At 35.2% G+C, this 22,177-nt stretch overlaps 3 protein-coding genes across 3 annotated transcripts; all 3 read left to right on the top strand.

Moving 5' to 3' along the window:
• The first annotated feature begins 629 nt into the window (after nt 1–629).
• LOC140167273 (hyalin-like) lies at nt 630–8,287 on the top strand. Its single transcript, XM_072190607.1, has 5 exons — nt 630–867; nt 1,622–1,864; nt 3,244–3,480; nt 5,676–5,995; nt 7,327–8,287. Exons 1-5 carry the CDS (start codon nt 726–728, stop codon nt 7,480–7,482), a joined length of 1,098 nt encoding a protein of 365 aa, XP_072046708.1. The 5' UTR covers nt 630–725; the 3' UTR covers nt 7,483–8,287.
• Nucleotides 8,288–17,052: 8,765 nt separating this feature from the next.
• LOC140167632 (hyalin-like) lies at nt 17,053–19,413 on the top strand. Its single transcript, XM_072190928.1, has 5 exons — nt 17,053–17,062; nt 17,394–17,639; nt 18,101–18,343; nt 18,790–19,032; nt 19,388–19,413. Exons 1-5 carry the CDS (start codon nt 17,053–17,055, stop codon nt 19,411–19,413), a joined length of 768 nt encoding a protein of 255 aa, XP_072047029.1.
• Nucleotides 19,414–19,692: 279 nt separating this feature from the next.
• On the top strand, nt 19,693–21,651 carry LOC140167272 (retinoschisin-like). The gene is made up of 3 exons (XM_072190606.1): nt 19,693–19,925; nt 20,190–20,509; nt 21,315–21,651. The coding sequence occupies exons 1-3, from the start codon at nt 19,898–19,900 to the stop codon at nt 21,468–21,470; spliced, it is 504 nt and encodes a 167-aa protein (XP_072046707.1). The 5' UTR covers nt 19,693–19,897; the 3' UTR covers nt 21,471–21,651.
• Nucleotides 21,652–22,177: the final 526 nt, after the last annotated feature.

Genomic DNA, 22,177 nt, shown 5'->3' with positions numbered 1-22,177 from the left:
CCATGCATATACTCCAAAGTCACTTACATTAATTAACCATCCATTCGTTGCCGAAATGAGTAATATGTGATTGAGAAAACAAATGGACATATACTGCGCCAATAAAATATCCTTACACTTGGAAAAATAATCACAATTTCAAAACTAAACAATAATGAGGTAAATTTGTTTTTTTAATAGATGCAATATCTAATCCTGCACATTATGACACCACATTGAATCCAATGTGACCTCAAGAAGTAAAGTTACAAGCAATTGAATAGACGAATGTCCCGTTTTCAAAGTGTAAGGATACTTTATTGGCGCAGTATAGTTGGTTCTTACTCTAAGCCCTCGATAATACCTGTTCCATCGTTGCTCGAGAACAGTTGACGTTATGTCTTTGAAAGCATTGCCCAACAGATTGTTCATAATCCATATAGTGTAAAACATGAATAGATTTATCCATTATTCTTATTAGTGAATTTGTGGATCGTTTTGGCAGAGTAATTTTTCCCATAGCCTTGTCTGGGCTCGTGGGTAAATTATTATTAGCATGGTCGACTGGTAGAACTTTATGTTTGCAACTAATCAATTATCCCCGATCACAATATTTTTAATATCATTCACTTTTTATTCGTAAAGATGCTGAAAATCCCACTATAATTGGTATTCCCAACAACATTACTCAAAGTGCTGACCCAGGCGTAATTACATCGACTGTTACCTGGATACCGCCAACTGCAATGGACAATTCTGGCCACCATTATCTAACATCTAGTCATTTACCTGGGAACTTGTTTTCAATTGGTGACACAAAAGTAGCATACACAGCAACTGATGACGCAGGCAATTCGATCATAGCAGATTTTATTGTATCAGTTAAAGGTAATGCTTCTTATTGTATTAGAGAAAACAGAAATAGTATAGTCAAGATATATCATTACGAGTGCGTCTTGGTAGATTTATTTATTTATTTATTTATTTATTTATTTATTTATTTATTTATTTATTTATTTATTTATTTATTTATTTATTTATTTATTTATTTATTTATTTATTTATTTATTTATTTATTTATTCATTAGTTATTTGTTAAATTATTTATAGTAGTTATTTGTTTATTTGTTTATTTATTTACGAGTACAACTTGTGGAACGAAAGTTGTAACACTCGAGTTGTTTGATGATTGCATTAGCGTGAAGATTAACCTGCTGGCCTATAGGCGACGTAATTCTTGGCACTCACGATAGCTCCCCGCGTGATACAACTCCCTATGTCATTTTAAAAATTGCACGAATCTCCAAACAACAGTTCCTATGCTCACGATGATTACACCTTTGATATCAAATTTGGTATCAACCTTCGAAGAAAAGTGTATAGAAAATTATTATACATTATTTTGCCATAAACTCATCAGACTCTGATTAAATGGGGATGGAACTAGTGGCGACTTTTTAATTTGGCTGTGTTTTTTTATTTACTTATCTATTTATTTATTCATTTATCTATTTATTTATTTATTTATTGTGAGGTTTGTTCAGATGCCAAAATATTAGTTTAATTGGGTGAGGTGAGGAACCAGGCTGACAAGCTTTAAACGTTTTATAATGTATTTAATCTACAATTTGTCTGTATTCAGATACAGAGGCTCCCATTTTTGTTGGTATTCCTGGTACCATTTATCAAAACTTCACTCCGGGACTGTGGACAGCTACTGTAACGTGGTTGGAACCCAACGCAACAGACAATGCAGGGTCCCCAACCGTGACGTCTACTCATACTCCTGGAGATGTGTTCCTCATTGGTGAAACAATGGTCAACTATACAGCATATGACGAGGCGGGAAATACAGCTATAGAATATTTCCTCGTTATCATAATAGGTTTGTACAAAAATGATTCTATTGATGAAGCTTTTCATAGAAGTCGTACGAAGCGCTAAACTTAAAGGGCATATCTATTGCAAAACAAGTTTAACTCCATTCGAAGAGAATAATTATTACATCACAAGTTGACATTCGTTGTAGTTTTTTATGCGCATTTCTCCTGAAAAAAATCGGGCTCGTACGGGTCCTTCCCCCGTTCGAAGTGAAATTAATTTTCAAGGCAGCGGACTGAATGACGTAAGTAAATGAAGTGGACACTATAGGGGAGAGTGGGGTAATCCCGAACACCTTTTCATTTGAGCCTATTGCTACACATTAAAACAACGTAAGATAGAATAAACCATACCAATATCAAGAGAGGGATTACACCGCCGTTACCTTAAGTTTAGCTATCGGCCCAAATACAATATTAATCAAATTCTAAGCTCAAAATATTTTTTTTTAAATTTTTTAGTCCAAATGTTTCTCATGATGTTAATATACATATGAATTGAAATATCATAATTTACTAACATTATAATAAAGAAGCGACTGATTTTATCCATATGTTTAAAAACCATTCAATTTGTAATACTTGATTCAGAGGTTTTTTTTCCGAGAACAACAATAGTATACATTCTGTGTATTGAGAGTGTTTACAGTCCATTCTTTCAAAGCGGACACATTTCATTTTATGACGTCGAACTTTTTTTCTAGGTCAATTCTGTCTCGTTCGAACGAATTCACCGCTTACAGTTGGTTTTGCGGAATATCATTTTTCAACATCATATTTTCTCAACAAAGGAGTCATTTTCATTGTCCTCTTAATATTCGCATGCCAATGATATGATGAAGAAACACATCTGGTCAAAGCTTACTAGGCATTGAAACCCATTAGCATGATAAGAAATTGTTAAAACTTTATTTTCAAACAGCAGAACATCAACGTGTTTGGGAATTTACGAAGTTTACAAACTCTAACCTGCTCATCGAAACCCGTGTTTTGTATTCTGGTATTTCCTGTCAGGGAAAGCGAACTAATTTGCCACTGTGACTCTCGATAGTGTGGGATCACTCTGCTGCCTATGTTGGGCTAAAACTTTTAATGCAGAGTTGATTTATTGACTATCTCTTGTCGTTCAGTATAGCGTATAGCGTTGATCTATCACTAAGGAAGTAGTTGTGACCTCGGCAGGAAGTGAAGTCGGTCTACAACGGCGAATATGAGTTATTATACCCGTACACGCCATAATGACCTTTAGGTATATAAATGTTAAAACCATAGTTGTCATCGCTTAAATCAGTAATATATCTAAACTAATCTCTGAAAACCTGAAGAGTACTTTTACTCGAACTTTGACGCACCCTGTTTTGATTTTTTTACAATATACATGTAGATGAAGAAGCTCCAATGATTGTTAATATTCCTGACATATACCAAGTGATTTTGTCAAAGACTGATACCATCTTATCGCCGGCCTGGACCCCTCCAGTGGCTACTGATAATTCAGGTATCCAAACTCTGACGTCCAATCATGACCCCGGAGATGTGTTTCCCAATGGTAATACAACTGTGACTTACACATCAATAGACTTAGCCGGTAATATGGCGTCTATTACGTTCATTGTTCAAGGTAATGTGTATTCCCAGTTTAATTTATCGTGGACAGTTATTATAACCTTTATACGATAGGCCCCTAAATACTCTTACGCAAGGCCTGCAAAATTGTCATTAAACACGTATAACACAACGATACTGCGGGTCACACCGACGCGACATCGTCTGGTTAATAATTGTAGAGCAGAGACACTAAAATCAATATCCGGGATCGATTTGTTATTCAGACGATAAATCTTTGGATACCGGGGTATAGAAAATAATGAATATCTCCCGCAATTTTTTTATTCTGAAGTAGCCATATTTTTTTGCTTGCTCTTGAATATATGTGTTGAAAGCATATGATAGTCGTTAGCTTGCGTATTGAGAAAGAACCGTGAGTATTGAGCTCAGGAACTGACAAAAATTCTGATTTTATATGTGCCGAACTATAGCGCAGCGTAGGCCACCCGTGGAGGCAGTCTAAAAGCAGATGACCTTATGGCGTATACCATGCTCACTCACACACACAGAGGTCAGTCACCAGGCTATTGTCAATAGCCTTAGTCGGATGTCCCTCGGCCCATTGTGCGTCTCAAAACTATTAAACAGGTCGGAACAAAATGGCCATGCGTGGCTGTGGATTCAACCTATCATGGCGATTTCTGACATGAAGATATTGGGGCGATGTCACTGTGCGGGTGTTTAGCTCTGTTTTGGTTGCTGGTTAGATTTATCTCCTCTGTTTTGTGAAAAGAGGAGTTAAAGTTAACAACTACATGTATTTTAAATTGTTGCGATTTGGTAGTTTACAGCATCTTGCGCATGGTAGTGAGCTTTCGCAAAAAATTCATTAATCATTTCATAGCGAGTGTGTAGAAGAATTCAAATAGCATAGATATACTTTAGTAGGTCCTGTGATTCTTGAGTTATGTTGTAAAGAGGGCTGAAACAAGAACACTTTCGTAGATAGTACATAAGTCAATAACCACAATAAATCAAGCCAGTTTTCGAAGTATAGGATTTGTAGAATGAACTTTTGCAAAACATCAAATTGAATACATGAATACAAAAGCCACCCATGGGAAGTGATTTTGAGAGAAAAACCTGTGTATCATTTAAATTCCTTCAGTTAGATTTACCTGGTCAATATGGTAAGTTTTACGTGCAAATGACTGGATTAACCTGTATTAGGTATGACGATTAGCATTTCAGGGACTTCGTGGGGTTCATTTTAAATTTTGGACTTGGGTGGTTTTTTGAATCATATACAAAGACAACAATGTTAGAATGAGATTACCACTAGTAAGATAATACAAAATAAAGCACACAGGTATGAATAATGTTGATAAGCATTCTGCCAGGTAATATAAACTACACACTTTCCATTATTAAACCCATTTTTTTTTCAAAAGTCACTCTATAGCAATGAATGTGTTACAAGTGGACTTTTATACATACTGGATTCCAATAAATGTGTTACAAGACTCAAATCATGGAATTGGGTGGTTCTTTCATACATGCTATTTTTCACATGTTCAATAGACACAGAGGATGAATTTGAGTTGTTCTTTCATACATATGACAGGCCTATGTATAGCAACAATTTTCCAGTGCAACTCAATTTGGCCAAAGTATGGACTTGGGTGGCTTTTGTATTCATATATTCAATTGTTAAATAGAAATCAAGTCTACCCTTAACAGTCTATAATATCGAATTGATTAATTCGAATTAAACAATTCATCGAGTGGCCATGGGCAGCGCCATTAGACATGTTACAAGACTACCAGGTGACAGGTGATGGACACACAAAAGAATAGGCACTTTTTTGATAATTTTTCATCAAGGTTACTCAAAACTTACCTAGCTAATTTATTATACAGCAGGGGCCTCTGCCTTTTTAATATGTTATGAAACACTTAATTTAACAACTATTTATTGCCGGAAATAAAAATCCATTGACGGATAGTCTTGCTATGCTCCCACAAACTTAGACAAAAATCTTAAGAAATCAAAAATGTTGATCTAAAAATTGGCCAAGGTTACTGCTGTCCCTTTCAAAAACACAGGAAGACCACCCAGAGCGTTGTGGTCAACTTTCTAGACTTCCTGTCTACTGGCAGTAATGGCTACTACCCAGTGCTAACATCAATGAATTGTTTAATTCGAATTAATCAATTCGATTTTATAGACTGCTTAAGTAGTTAACTTCATGACGGATTGTATTTCAGTTTTGTACCTGAGGCCGCTGGGTATGGAGGATGGGTCAATCAGTAGTACCCAAATATCAGTATCATCTACTCATGGACCGACGTTCCCTAAGGATAGGGCAAGGTACAATAGTTTTACGAGCTGGGTTCCGAACAGCGCCACTGATCCGGATAACCCTTGGATACAGATTGATTTAGTCGACTCGGTCTTTATATCTGGAATTGTTACACAAGGCACTGCTTACGGTGGTTATCAATGGTGGGTGACTACGTTGTACTTGCAATATGATATACCGGGGACTGGCCTTGTATATATACTTGATGAACAAGGAAATAACAAGGTGAGATTAATTCGGCAACTTAACACCATCATCGTCATCATCGTCATTATCATCACCATCAGCATCATCGTCGTCATCATCATCAAAGAAGAAGAAGAAAAAGAAGAAGAGGAAGAAGAAGAAGTAAAAGAAGAAGAAGATAAAAAAGAAGAAGAATGGGCATATTACACCACATAAAACAAAAGCAGAGCTACAATAATCTACAACAGGCATAAAATAAGCGAAACAGCAACTGTAATAATACACACATATCATAATCATCATAATCATAATGATGATGATGATGATGATGATGATGATGATGATGATGATGATGATGATGATGATGATGATGATGATGAGGATGATCATGATCATGATCATGATGATAACTCACGTCACGCAATATCATGCAATGTTCTGTACGCAGATGGATTGCCACTGGCTGACATTGGTGACATACTTTAATACAGGCTTCAGATATGCCTGGACATAATATGAACATTTCTAGGCATCAGTTCTGGGTTTTTTGGGATCCATCAATTATATACTCCAAAACCATTTGAAATCCTTTTTCTGATAATCACTCCCTTAGAATCCAGGACATGCCTTGTATGGATTTCCAAGGTACGAATTCTTAAGATCCAGGTTATTGTGGGATTATTATCTAAGTGGCACGTATTAGCAAGAGCCTCGAGAACCCATGGACAACATCTCGTTTGTCAAACCTCATTTCATCTTCCCTCTGGGTCCCTGGACTTCTTCCACCCTGTCAACCCGCTATGATAAAATATACAAACCTGGTTTCTCGATCAAAAAGCAGATTCCCCGAATTAAAAACCAGGCTTCTCAATATGCAGAGGTCAAGCTACACAAAACCTGGTTACTCGACCAATAACATCTTTGTTTTGAAAAACGTGAAATCAAAAACCTTGGTTTTTTTCAAGAAACTAGGCTTTTTGAGTTTGATAAACCTGTATTCTATTTTCAAAAAAGAAGGTTTTTCACCGATCGACCTGATCAGGAAATCAGGGTTTCCTCCGTTAAACCTGGTTTCTTGACCAGGTTTTTTTAAACGTAAAAATCAAAATTTGATAGACCTGGTTTCTCAAATCGTGAATCCAGATTTCTCAATTTGAAAGACCCAGTTTTGAAAACCAGGTTTCTCGGTAAAAACATGTTTTTTAGATGGGTAATCACATTTCTCTATTTTATTGTGCAAATAATCACGAGAATGTCTTTATATCTTCCAACATTTACATATTTCTTTACCTATTATATTCTCAGTTTTGAATTTGTTTTCAATATAAAGTTTCAATATTAAAAGAAGCCTTTGCTTGATTCTTTTATAGCTATTTGCAGCCAACTATGACAGAATAGCAGACGCGGTCATTGAATTGGACCATACGATTGAGACAAGCATCTTGCGTATTTGGATTGTTGGTTATAATGGTGTTAAAGCGTTGAGGTTTGAAATCTTTTCTCTAGACGATTTAAAACCGATTTGACATGATCATTCAGAGAATGGTCGCTAAATACATGGTGTATCAAAATTAAGTATATAGTTCGAAAGATGCCCCTGCATTGAAAAGTATAAGTTGTTTTGGTCAAAATAGCTGAATCATCATCTTGTCCTCCCACAACTGTGGAGCAACGGTGATCATATTATGATAAATCTACAACAATGTATTCATCAGGTCATAAGGATAGTGGAAACGTATAGTTTGACCTATTTGTGCCTGAACCGGTTTTTAGTTAAAAGCAAAAAGATCTAGTGACATATCTTGCGATGTTTACTCAAGAATGAAGCACATGGGAAGATATGGGAAACATATGAATCTTTTATGTTTAAGAGGAACAATTGCCCAAAACGGAGCATTTCTCTACCATACTAGAAGCACGCAAAAGGCTATGTAGTAACCCAATTCCCTCCCTAAAAGGAGCACCGTGTTATACTTGCTGACAGGCCTATGGTTGGCCGGAACGTTCATAATGTGGAGCTGCTACGCGTAGCTTACTGTTCGATTCCCGGAGCTAAATTGACCAATCATGTTTGATTTTTTTCTTTAGGTAGTCAAGTCCAGTTCATGAATAACCAGCACATAAAATAATCTTGTGAAAAATATCTTATATCTACTGTAAGTTAAATTTTGTTTTGACATTGTTTTCATGTTCCTAGAATTGTTCCTAATTCATACACCCGTGTTGTGATTGGATAGTATTAAGCCACCTCTAATCAATCGGGTCGCGTCCCCCAGGTCATTGTTAATGTTAACTTAAACTTCATCTAAGATAGTCATATCATCTTCATTGCTGTTTCGATGTAAAAACATTGTTATCTAAATGTTTGTATTTATATCTTCAGTATTGATTAAATAAAAAGTCACTAAATAACACTTGTTCAGATTCTTTATTCTTGTCTTCTTTACCAATGCAGTCATAAAGAATGAAAGAAATACCCTGTTTGAAAAACAATCCAAAAGAATTAAATATGCAAAGCGAAATGTTAACCTGAGCTTTAATCATTTTATTTGAAACCAATCCTCTTGCACAGTCATATCATTTTCATTGCTGTTTCGAAGTAAAAACATTGTTATCTAAATGTTTATATTTATATCTTTTTCAGTATTGATTAAATAAAAAGTCCCTAAATAACATTTGTTCAGATTCTTTATTCTTGTCTTCAATCCAAAAGAATTAAATATGCAAAGCGAAATGGTAACCTGAGCTTTATTCCTTTTTTAACCCAATCTTATTGCATCCTATGCAGTACCATTTTATACATCTCTCATTTCAATATAATATGCCGTGCATTCCATATTAACCTCTCTGTGTTTACTAATGTTACAATATTATTTTAAAGAAGAAAATGTTACCTAAACGGTTGCATTTCAAGCTATTTCAGCACATCACATCAAAGCTCCCATTGGTCGCCCCATTCCTTGTTAAAGGGATTTTATTAATGTAAAGAGAGTGCCCGGGCATAAAGAAATCCGTGTGAATCCAATAGGTGACGGTATCCGGATCTCAAATACGCACATAACCTTTTAGTTTTCTTTATATTTTTTTCTTTTTTGGTCATCGACTGATCTCTCAAAGTCTTTTTAACCAAGGACGTGTTGTCGAATACCATAAACAAAGTTGTCAACAAAAACTCTATCTCCGATACGTTATGGCCAGTCATACACTGGGCAAGGATTCCAAGATAAGTTTTGCAAAAGCTTAAGGGTAGACGAGGTATTGTTGGTCGAAGCAACCTAAAAATCGATTTTCATTATCCAGATCAATATATTATTGAAAATTAACACCTTGATGTTTTGAAAAGTTCATTCTACAAATCGTATACTTAGCAAACTTGCTTAATTTATTGTTGTTAATGAGTTATGTACGTTTTACAAAAGTGTTGTTGTTTCAGCCCTCTTTACAACGTAACTCAAGAACCGCAGCACCTATAAAAGTATATCTGTGATATTTTAATTCTTCTACACGCTTGCTATGAATTGAGCGATGCAGTTTTTGCCAAAGCTCACTACCATTCGTAAGATGCTGTGAACTACCAAATCACAACAGTTTAAAATAATTAATAACCTTAAATGACCAGTTATTTTATTATTTAATACGTGTTTATATACAAACAGTGCAGTAGTGGTGTGCATTACATAATTAAACGGGTCACGATTTATATTATAATATTTCGTAACTGTAAATTTGCTTGATAAATTTTCATACTCTTTATTTAAAGAATCAGGTACTTTATACGCAGGTGAGGATAGGGGGCGGTATTCAAGTATGTTTTGGTAGGGGTGTGCCGCGGAGAATTTGAAAGTGGACCCATCAATATACCAATTTGTCAAGAAATTTGTACCCATCGATACACCAAAAGCCAATTTTTTCGGCCAAATTTAACCCAAATAGTCGTAGTTTTTACAAATTGTCCTTTAAATATTAGCGAAATTTCAAAAATGTTGTCTAGCTTGAGGAAAAATTGGGCTATTTTCCACAAAAAAAACCTTGAAAAAAGGACCTATCCATATACCAAATTGGCCTAGGAAAAGCGGTCATTAATATACCTAAAGGCTGAAAATGCTATCCATGTTTACGCCACGTCCCCGTATGGTCATTTGTACAGGGTATCCCCACCCCGGGGGTGGGGGTGGATCCGTGTTTTTGAAATAGGCTCGTTCATAAAACATTTTCAAAATTGACGGCAAATTCAACTATATTGCCTCGGTGTCGAAGAATATAGCAATTTACTGTGCGGGGCCCCATCCCCTGAATCGCCCTTTCTCATACGTATTATTATGGGTAAGTAAGTAAGTAAGTAAGTAAGTAAGTAAAGTAAGTAGGTAAGTAAGTAAGTAAGTAAGCAAGTAAGTAGGTAGTAGGTAAGTAGTAAGTAAGTAAGTAAGTAAGTAAGTAAGTAAGTAAGCAAGTAAGCGGCAAGTAAGTAAGTAAGTAAGTAAGTAAGCAAGTAAGTAAGTAAGTAAGTAAGTAAGTAAGTAAGTAAGTAAGTAAGTAAGTAAGTAAGTAAGTAAGTAAGTAAGTAAGTAAGAAAGTAAGTAAGTAAGTAAGTAAATAAATAAATAAATAAATAAATAAATAAATAAATAAATAAATAAATAAATAAATAAATAAATAAATAAGTGAAAATACGCACAATACTTATGTTTCGGAATAATTAGGTTTGTTACATTGTGTTTCTTTAATATTACATCTGACCTGCATACATAAATATATGGTGTTCGTCTGGGTGCCTATAGGACTAATATACAGAGGGAAACAATGGAAGTAGTACATTATTGCTATCAATAAAAATCCAAAATCTGGTTAAATATGCCCCTAAAGTGACTAATTTAACCATATATGTTTTTCATTGGATTTTGGCTGCCATTTTGAAGAAACAAAGCGCCCTCACAGAAAATTTCTCAGGTTATGGGCCTTTTACCCAACAAATTCTTGTTCCCCATGCAAAACTGGTCCAGATAAACCATATAAGAATTTCTTGCTCTCCAAGTAGTTCTTAGCTCAGTTTTAATCTGGTCTATTACGACCATCACTGCATTTACGGCATTTCTCAAATTGTTCGCTCGGAGAATGGCTATAAGAGAAATACCAAATTGGTGAGTATACGACCATAAACGGAATGGGTAGTATGGCCGTGATTTCTTGTAGAAACATAATTATAGTTATCTGCTACCTTTTGATCCAGAATTGGTATGGTGTTACTGAAAACAATACTTGGGTGTACAATAATAACTTTTTGACGTCACGAAAAGTATTATACATCAAATATTATACGTAACATAATGGAGTCTGCAGCCACCCTTAGAGCCAGTATCGGGCCGATTGTGTAATGTTTGCTGGGACACATGAACAAAACATCGCAATCCAAAAGGTAATCAATAAGGCAGAGATGATCATTCAATCGCTCGCATTAAGGTTATTAATTATTTTAAACTGTTGTGATTTGGTAGTTCACAGCATCTTACGAATGGTAGTGAACTTTGGCAAAAACTGCATTGCTCAATTCATAACGAGCGTGTAGAAGAATTAGAATATCACAGATATACTTTTATAGGTTCTGCGGTTCTTGAGTTGTGAAGAGGGCTGAAACAACAACACTTTTGTAAAACGTACATAACTAATTAACAACAATAAATTAAGCAAGTTTGCAGAGTATACGATTTGTAGAATGAACTTTTGCAAGACATCAAGGTGTTAATTTTCAATAATATATTGATCTAAATAATGAAAATCGATTTTTAGGTTGCTTCGACCAACAATACCTCGTCTACCCTTAAGCTAGAGCACATCTGCACTAACTGTTTTAATCATAAATTAATTACAATCGTATTCAGAGTCTGTGACAGATTAATTAATTAGGAAGTACAAGTTCAACTTGTTTCATTGCCTTTCACAGGTTAGCAAAACACTAGGCTAGTCCTTTGGTTGAGTGAAGTACATCATTAAAATGTTTCCAACTCTTTCCATGACATAAACTGTATTTAATCATAAACTGTATTTATGCTAAACGGGACTGACGCTTACTTAACTATACGATAATCTTACCCGGAAGGCAAAATATAACCAGTTGCTGTATATGCCTATGCATGTGATTCAAAAGTGGATTGTCAATTGAATGTACACTAAAGAAATTTACACTGTCTTACAACTACCCGACGCATCCCAATTCAATCTACGGACCTGCAAATTATCAGACGCATCTTCATTATCATCAATTGTCTACGGGTCCGACGCATCCCAATTCAATCTACGGACCTGCAAATTATCCGACGCTTCTTCATTATCATCAATTGTCTACGGGTCCGACGCATCCCAATTCAATCTACGGACCTGCAAATTATCCGACGCTTCTTCATTATCATCAATTGTCTACGGGTCCGACGCATCCCAATTCAATCTACGGACATGCAAATTATCCGACGCTTCTTCATTATTATCAATTTTCTTCGGATCCGACGCATCTCAATTGTCTGCGGACAAGTGTCATTATTGAAGCCCCGAAGGTAAAGTGACATTATGGCAGGACTGTTGGTTATGCTTCTTTGTAAGTACAATTATGTCTAAATATCTATCAATGATACTCGCCAAAGCGTAAAACATATACTTTGCAGGAATAGCGCGAAAGTGAAGAATAGTCTAAAATAATTCCCATAAGGTTATTTTCTTCAACTTACAAAAGGAAGTAAACATGATAAAAATGTGAAGAGAAACAAAGGGCGAAGCAGTTTCAGTCAAATTTTAATTTTGGTATTCGTTTGCCAAATATAATGAAACAGTATTAGTTACAACTGTCGTGGAGTTTTTCTGCTCATAGTAATGAGATAAAATGAAAACAAAACTCATACTCTTATCGTGCTCTTCGCTGGTTAACTGTGGAGTTCTATGGTGGATTTAATGTCTTAAAAATTCCAATTGTTATCCTACAAACAATGTGGCTAATTTCCATTAGGTGTAAGTTATGTATGGGTAAACATTACAAATATGCCAAAATATAATTTTTGAAACAAAAAAAATAATTGCAATTTTAATGTTTCTCTTGGTCTCTTAGGTGGAGCAATTTATTTAATAAGAGGAGAGAAATGTTATGCTGGTAGTAGTATTGGTAATCAACGTCATTTACATATGACCTTGACTGATATGGACCCCTGTCTTTGTACAAGTCTTAAATTTGGAGGAAAGAAGGACGGTGTTGTTGTTAAAGACGTTAACCAGATTAGGAAATATTTGCAGGTTACTTGCGAAATTCCAGGTATACAGCAGTATGCAGACTTTTTATTAGACGTACAATATTATATGTAACATGTCTACGTTATTTAATCTATTCCCATTCTATTTCAAGTAATGTTTAAGTTCTAACGAATGTTTGATGACGTAAAATCGATAATATATTTCTACCAGATATTATACGTAATATATTATCGATTTCACGTCATCAAACATTCGTTAGAACTTAAACATTACTGGAAATAGAATGGCAATAGATTAAATAACGTAGATATGTTACATACAATATTGTATGTCTAATACTCGGAGTCTGCATGCTGCTTACTTCTTCATTTATTTATCTTGTTTTTATTCAACAACTATGTAAGCGCAGATGTACGCAGGATTACATTTGGCAGGATATTTTAAAGCTTTATTCTCACTGCATCTTTTGAAGCAACGAGGGCGGAAAGGAAATGACGCAGGAAAATATGCAAACACAACCATCGGAATAGAAATGTTTTGAAATAACTCCAAAACATTTTTAGACAATATCATTTTTAAACCATAACTAGTTACCATTACATCTTATGGATCTACAGTCACAACGGTCGATCTTTTGTGCGTAATTATAGAGGGCCAGGGGATTCACGCTATCATTAAAAAAAATATTTGAAGAAGTCAAAGAGCCCTAGGAATAAAAACTGTAGTGTAATTCACACCAGATACAATTTCTTTATACGACAAAAATTAATTTTTGTAATCGATCAAAAAGAAAACGTTTTATATCAATTTTAAATTTAGCCTGAATCCGTAAATATGGTACCTCTCGCCCTTTTTTAGGTCAAGGCTATTTTTACCATTATGCAGCGAACCATTGTTGAAGCTATTTCACATACATGTACAAAACATTCTAGAGAAAGAATGAGGACTTATAGTGTTGAAATATCTTTTGTTTATTTCGAATGATAATGTTATGAAGTCGTAAATTTTAAGGTCACATTCCTAAAACCAAAACAAAACATTGCGACGCAGATAATTCCCGACTTACGCAATTTCATCATCACATCAGTGTCTTTATTTTTTGTTTGAAACCTTTCCCAAACGTTCGTGCTATTTATGCATAAAACGGCTAATCTATCTTTACAAAACGCGTCTTTTTTAGTAAACAAAAGGCATTATGACGGTGGCATTATGAGATTTATCTTTTATCATCACACGTTTCCGCTCAACTGCCACGGTGGCCGAGCGGTAAAGCGCTAGACGCGTAATCGAAGGAAGTTTAGAATCGCTGGTTCGAGTCCCGACGAAGCCTGTGGAAACTTTTTTTTCTTCAAAATTCATGATCGCATTCCGAAATGAGTCACTTGTCGGTAAATCATGTATCGTATCCTTAATACTACTTCTCTCAAAAATGTAAAATGTATATATATTTTACAAAATATGGAATTTAATTGGTCAAAATTTGCATTCCCACAACTTCCCATATTGTTGGGATATTTTTGGCATGAAAACAGTATCTGTAGTCAACATGCTCATGAAAACTGACTCAAGAAAAGCTGGGCAGTATTTCTGTTACCGTTCAGTAAATTGAAGACCTGAGCGCAAAAAGATCAGAAGTCCACTTGGCCCCTCAACATGTATACACTAAAGTTGCGTATAGATTCGTATAGTTTGGTAATGTTTTATACATGTTCAGGGGCCAAAACAAATCTTTCACAACCTTTCATGATGTTTTCACCCTGAAACATGTATTAAACATTATAAAACCCTAAGAAAGTATACGTAACTTTAAAGTATACATGTTGAGGGGCCAAGTGTACTTACGGTCTTCTTGCGCTCAGGTCTTCAATATTATTGTGTCCTGAGCGTGAAATAGTGAGAAAAAAGGAAACAGCAAGAGAGGGAGTCGGTGAGGTGACTGAAGTCGTTTGCGTTTTTCTTTATGTTGCAAAAGAAAAGAGTATAACATTTATGGTTTGTTTGGTATAACACATTATCGAGATGCCAAAGAGCCCAAGCGATAATCAATTTACTACATAATTCCTTTTGGATTACAGATGGCAATGATTGCGATCCTAACCCTTGCTATAACGGCGGATCTTGTGAAGATGGATTTCATTCTTTTAACTGTACATGTCCCAGTGGTGTTAGAGGTGACACATGTTCTATAGGTAAGTATTATTTAATGTCATGAAGCTCTGGTGGTCATTTGGGCATGTTTGGGTGTCGCAAGTAGGGTGAAACCAGCTGCTTACCAAGCATTCCCGAATGTTTGAAACAAAGCGTCTGTTAACTTTTAACTGATAGATTAGCAGGTATACGTATAAGATATACAAACTCCTTTTCTCCTATTTCTGAAAAGATAATCAAATATATTTTGGTATATGAAGAATCTTTCATTCGTTAGCTTTAATAAACCGAAAGAAATATTTCAATCGGCCCACAACTTTTGAAGATATGCTATTTTCAAAATTAAAAAGGAGACCACGTACCAAACATGAATATCAAGCATTCCGCAATGATAACTTTATAAAATAACTTTATTTAGGGAATGGCCTTTACCGGTGGGCCTATGGGCTATGGATTGTGTTAAGTGTCATAAACTTGTTGGCAAAATGGATGTGGGATGGGACTTCTCTTGCTATACTTGCAATTAAACTTATTTTTTCTTGGTCATTTTTGTCTTTTTGTTTTGTTATGTTTCTTACTGTCTTACTTTGTTGTTTCTTGCTTTCTATTTATTTACAACATATTATTTTCTCTTTGTGGGATGAAAAGGGCTGTTTGGTATGTCCTTGGTTCTTCTGAAGTTAGTTTACTGTGCTGATTTGTCCTCTACCTGGTTGCCTCCTTGACGAATACATGTTTCACCCCAGGTCCTCATTGCATAAATTGCATTGCGTACCCCTCTTGTGCGCCGTATACTTGCGAATGCAGCAGTAATACGGTTGGAGGCTAGCTGGTGATCCTCGCTCATAGTGAATGCGTTTCAAAGCCTAATGCTATTATCTATCCATGTCATTAACCATGTGTTTCGTTTTAATCTTTGATGTAGCCAAACCTCATCAGTGGACAGAGTGAAAAATGTGTACATTTCTTTAAAAGGGCATATCTTCATAAATTGTGAGCCGATTTAACAAATTATTTTGGTTTATTAAAGCTAACGAGTTTAGGTTTCTTTACATGCCAAATACCAAAATACATTTGATCAACTTTCCAGAAATAGGAGAAAAAGAGGGCGCAATGAAGGTTCTGTTTTATTGGGACACGATGTACAATTAACTCACCAATCGAAAGACTACTAGTATTATTAATCTTATTTTTGCAATATAAATTGGTCATTATGTTATTATTGTTATAACATCTTTTCAGATTTTCAGATACCTGTCATCATGAATCTACCTATGAACATAACCCAAAATACTTCGGCAGGTGCGGCATATGCTATTGTCACTTGGATTTTACCAACAGCTTCTGATAACTCGGGTTTAGAAACTCTAACATCCAATTATCGCCCTGGAGATCAATTTCCTATTGGCATTACGTTAGTTGAGTATACTTCAACTGACTCATTTGGGAACAGCGCCACCGAATTGTTTGTGGTAACGGTAAAAGGTAACGGGTCGTTGTGTAGTGTGTTCTTTCCTCTGAATATTTTGGAACAACATTATATCATCTATATATGTTTTAACAGCGGGCCTTGGCATAAACTGGCTGTGTAACAAGATAAAATTCCGAAAATTGTTATTGCACCCAAGGTGTCATGGAAAGAAAGACTGTCATTATTATGTGGGTGTGTTTATCAGAAACCCAATTTTGTCCTTATAACACACCTGAACAGCTGTGAAATGGGTGATGGTTAGTTGCAGCATGATAGTGAACATTTGCTCATTTCCATGGTATAATGCACCGTCTGTGGTCACTTTATGCAGTTCACTTTTGTATTCACGTTGATGCATGTTGTGTTTACAGGTTTAACACTTCTGTGCTTTGGAATTCACTTACTTTGTGGCTATATCGAACTTTACCTACTTTTGTGCCTACATTAATTTGTGTCTGTATTTGTCTTGTTACCCCACATCAAGTTGGTATACCTTGCTCTTTTTCTGTCCAGTTGTTCGTATATTCAAGGTGTCAGAGATTTACCATTATCAATTTTAGTAACTCATACTAATTTTCTTGCTCTCAGATTTTGAGAATCCCGTATTTACCAACATACCAGTAAATATAGTAGTGGGTACGGACACGGGCTTACCAGCGGCCACTGTTATTTGGAATCCACCATCTGCTTCTGATAATTCCAATTCTACCGTCATCGTAACATCGAGCCAAAATCCAGGAGATTCCTTTTTAATTGGGAGCTCCATTGTAACTTATACTGCTACTGACAAGTTTGCCAATACGGAAACCGCACAATTTGATATCACTGTGATGGGTTGGTACTAATTAAATTTACAATTTCAAGTAAATTCAAGTTTATATAAGTCGAGATTTAAATAACATTTGACTCACAGCGGAAGTTAAGTTAAGCACTTTAGACAAACTCAAACATAATACCAGTGATAGTAAAAGCTTCATACCGGTTCCATCTGCTATCGCAAAAACCGTTGTTCGAATGCAGCTGATATTTTGCCTTCAAAACGATCTCCCCAAAGGTTGTTCATAATTCATATAATATAAAACCTAAATAAAGTGACCTATTATTCTTATTTTATTTGTGGATCCTTTTGACAGAGTAATTTGTTTCCCCTATTTCCTCTTAGTCATAAGTAAATTATATAGCACATAGCATGACTTGTAGCATTTAAAGTTAACATAAAATATGGCACGTCACTAATCAAATATACAGGTATTCGATTACAATATCTTTGATATGATCCCCTTTTCTCCTTTAAGATACTGAAAATCCTATCATAAATGACATTCCCAACGACATAACTCAGAGTGCTGACCCCGGCGTAACGACATCAGCTGTTACCTGGTTGCCACCAACTGCAATGGACAATTCTGGTCAACATTATCTAACATCTAGTCATTTACCTGGAGACTTGTTTTCAATTGGTGACACAAAGGTAGCATACACAGCAAATGATGACGCAGGCAATTCGATCATAGCAGATTTTATTGTATCAATTAAAGGTATTTTGTTGTGTTGAGACTACCGTCGAAGAATCAAAAAATACATCAATATTTAAGGCAAAATATAGTATTTGGAGTGAGATTTGGGATATTTATTTATTTATTTATTTATTTATTTATTTATTTATTTATTTATTTATTTATTTATTTATTTTTTTTTTTTTTTTTTTTTTGTTTTTTACTTATTTACTTGATTATTCAGCAAATGTAAGGCAAACCCCAACATCAAGAAACAATAAATTGAGAGGACGAATAACAACTTTAAAGAGTGATAAAGAATACAAAGTGCTAATCACTGACGAAAGAATAAAAAAAGAACAAGGAACTGGTATAGGATATTCAACTTACGGGTTGTGACAAACAGTGACGTGATACAAAACTCAAATGTGAAAGGTTTTTACAGATCCCATCACAACTTTACAGTTAGTTTATTTGTCTATATTCAGATACAGAGGCTCCCGTATTAGTTGGTATTCCTGATGACATTTATGCAAATACTACTACGGGGCAGTGGGCAGCTGCTGTAACGTGGTTGGAACCAAACGCTACAGACAATGCAGGGTCCCCAACCGTGACGTCTACTCATACTCCTGGAGATGTGTTCATCATTGGTGAAACGATGGTAAACTATACGGCATCTGACGTTGCGGGAAATATAGCTAGAGAATTTTTCCTTGTTATCATAATAGGTTTGTGCAGAAATAAGCCTAGTTCTATTGAGGAAACCTTTCATTACATTTTCATAAAAGACGTGCGATGCGCATGGCTTGTATCGCTAGTCCTAAGGATACCGGTCGATAACCGGAAAGTTCGCTAACACTTTATTAGTAACACTAACCATAAACCTATCCTGACTCTAACCACGACGTTAACCATAACTCTAAACTTTTGGAGTAGCGATCATTACATTGTTATTTTTCGGACTAGCAAACATTTTGGATTATCGAACCTTACATTTGATTTAGCGAACCTTTGGACTAGCAAACAGTCGCTCACACACTACTTTTGTGAGTAAGGATGGTTCACATATCTGTGTCTTTTTAGAACTTGACACTGATCCCACGTCATGATTACCATAATTAGTATCATTAATGACAACTTGTGGCTCAACGGAATAGAATTTGACTCCGGGATCAAACTATCCTGCAATGATATCCGTACACGCAAGAATGACTTTAGACTGTGTATCAGCCAGTGTGTGGTATAAAGACGTTTAAATCATTATAGTTGTCATCGCTTAGATAATACTAAAGTATTTAAACTTGATCCCTGAAAAACTTCAGCGTACCTTCACTCGAACTTTGATGGATACAGTTTTGAATTTTACATTATACTTATGTAGACGAGGAAGCTCCGATAATTATTGGCAATATTTCTGACATATACCAAGCGATATTGTCAAAGACTGATGTCATCTTGTCAACATCCTGGACCCCTCCAGTAGCTACTGATAATTCAGGTATCCAGACCCTGACGTCCAGTCATGACCCCGAAGATGTGTTTCCCAATGGTAAAACAACAGTGATTTACACGTCAATTGACTTAGCTGGAAATATGGCGTCTATGACGTTCATTGTTGAAGGTAATATGTAATTTATTTACCTTCTCATAAAACAGTTATTATACCCTAACGATAAGTACTCTTACGGAATACAGGACGCAAGGCCGACAAAAGTTTCACTAAACATGTAGGGGCCTAAAACATAACGATGCGGTGAATGTTTCCTCTGAATTATTTGTTGGATAGTTTAGTTTTTAATTGTATCTCCTCCGGTTTGTAAAAATGACATTAACCGGCAACAATTGTCTTAATAAGTGATTAACTTCCTGACGTATTGTGTTTCAGTTCTGTACTTGAGGCCCCTTGGTATGGAAGATGGATCAATCAGTGATGATCAAATTTCAGTATCATCTGTTCATGGACCGACGTTCCCTGTCCCTAAGGCAAGGTATAATAGTACTACGAGCTGGGTTCCGAACAGCGCCACTGATCCGGATAACCCTTGGATACAGATTGATTTAATCGACTCGGTCTTTATATCTGGAATTGTTACACAAGGCACTGGTTACGGTGGTTATCAATGGTGGGTGACTACGTTGTACTTGCAATATGATATACCGGGGACTGGTCTTGTATATGTACTTGATGAACAAGGAAATAACAAGGTGAGATTAATTCCATATATGCGCGTATAATATTGAGGGGGGGCTTTGGGCCCTATGTTAAAGCAGGGGCGGCAAAAAGGAAAGGGCGTCAGAAGAAGAAGGGGCGGCATTAAGAATTATAAGAAAAAAGTGTGGAAAATTGTAAAAAATGTTTTAATTGTGATTTTTATTTTGCTCTTCATTTTTTCTAATCATCTAACAAAATGTTGAGTCAACCTTTCGGGCTGTTGTCTGTTTTATCGTACATAATACGCAGGTGCGTATAGCAAACTGGTTGACAGTCATCATCATCATCGTCGTCATCATCGTCATAATCATTATCATCTTCATCATCATGATCATCATCATCATCATCATCATCATCATCATCATCATCGTCGTCGTCGTCGTTGTCGTCATCATCAATGTCATGGTCATCGTCATATCACCTTAATCATCATCATTATCATCGTCGTTGTCATCTTCGTCATCAGTATCAATGTCGTCATCATCAGAATAAATAATATAAATAATAATAATAATAATAATTATTATTATTATTATTATTATTATTATTATTATTATTATTATTATTATTATTATTATTATTATTATTATTATTATTATTATTATTATTATTATTATAATAATAATAATAGCAGGTTTCTCGTTTTATGGAAACCAGATTTCTCTCTTGTGCAAACAATCACGAGAATGTCGAAATAATCTTAAAACATTTACCTATTTATTTATCTATTATGTTTATTTCAGTTTTGCGTTTGTTTATTTTGTATATTAAAAGAAGCCTTTTCTTGGTTTTTTACAGCTATTTGCAGCCAACTATGACAGAATAGCAGACGCGGTCATTGAATTGGACCATACGATTGAGACAAGCATCTTGCGTATTTGGATTGTAGGTTATAATGGCGTTAAAGCGTTGAGGTTTGAAATCTACTATATAGACGATTTAAAACCGCTCTGACATTATGATCAGTCGGAGAACATCGCCAAATACAGCGTGTATCAAAATAAAGTATACAGTTCGAAAAATGCCACTAGATTACAAAGTATAAGGTATTCGGTCAAAATACTTTAGTTGATAGCTGAATCAACATCTTGTCCTCCCACAACTGTAAAACTTTAAGACATGAGTATTTTTTGTCAATTAATTGAGTTTCAAAAGTTTTCTTTTATCATATCAATATAATAGCATTTTGAATGTTGATAGAAACAAACCGTGAAAATATATAACTCTAAGGTTTGTTCACTACTACATGATAACGTTTTCTTATATACAATTTTGATTTTGAAATTCTGAATATCGTTTGGATGAGATAATGTAATTTCTAATGGGACTACAAAGCACATTAACTCTCACATTTATCTGAGAAAGGTTTGGGGGTCATTGGGTAAATTAGAACATAAGACATGAAACTTCACGGTGGTAGGTTGCAAAACGTTCTAAAAATGGTTGATATATCTATTTTTGTTTGGGATATACAGGGTGAAAATAACTGGTCCCTAGGCTCTTGCTGTCTGTATAGACAGGGTTTTTGGGATATTTTTTCTTCGATTTTTGAATTGATTTACAAATTGGAACAATTATATTTGGAATGCTGTATACTTTATAAATCACAGTGTCAGTTTGGTACTTAATAACAACACGCGACGTAGAGGTAAACCATAACT

This window comes from Amphiura filiformis, chromosome 13 (assembly GCF_039555335.1).
Source record: "Amphiura filiformis chromosome 13, Afil_fr2py, whole genome shotgun sequence".
Taxonomy (NCBI): domain Eukaryota; kingdom Metazoa; phylum Echinodermata; class Ophiuroidea; order Amphilepidida; family Amphiuridae; genus Amphiura; species Amphiura filiformis.
Note: the sequence above shows the minus strand (reverse complement) of the source record. Positions and strands in the feature narration are given on the sequence as shown.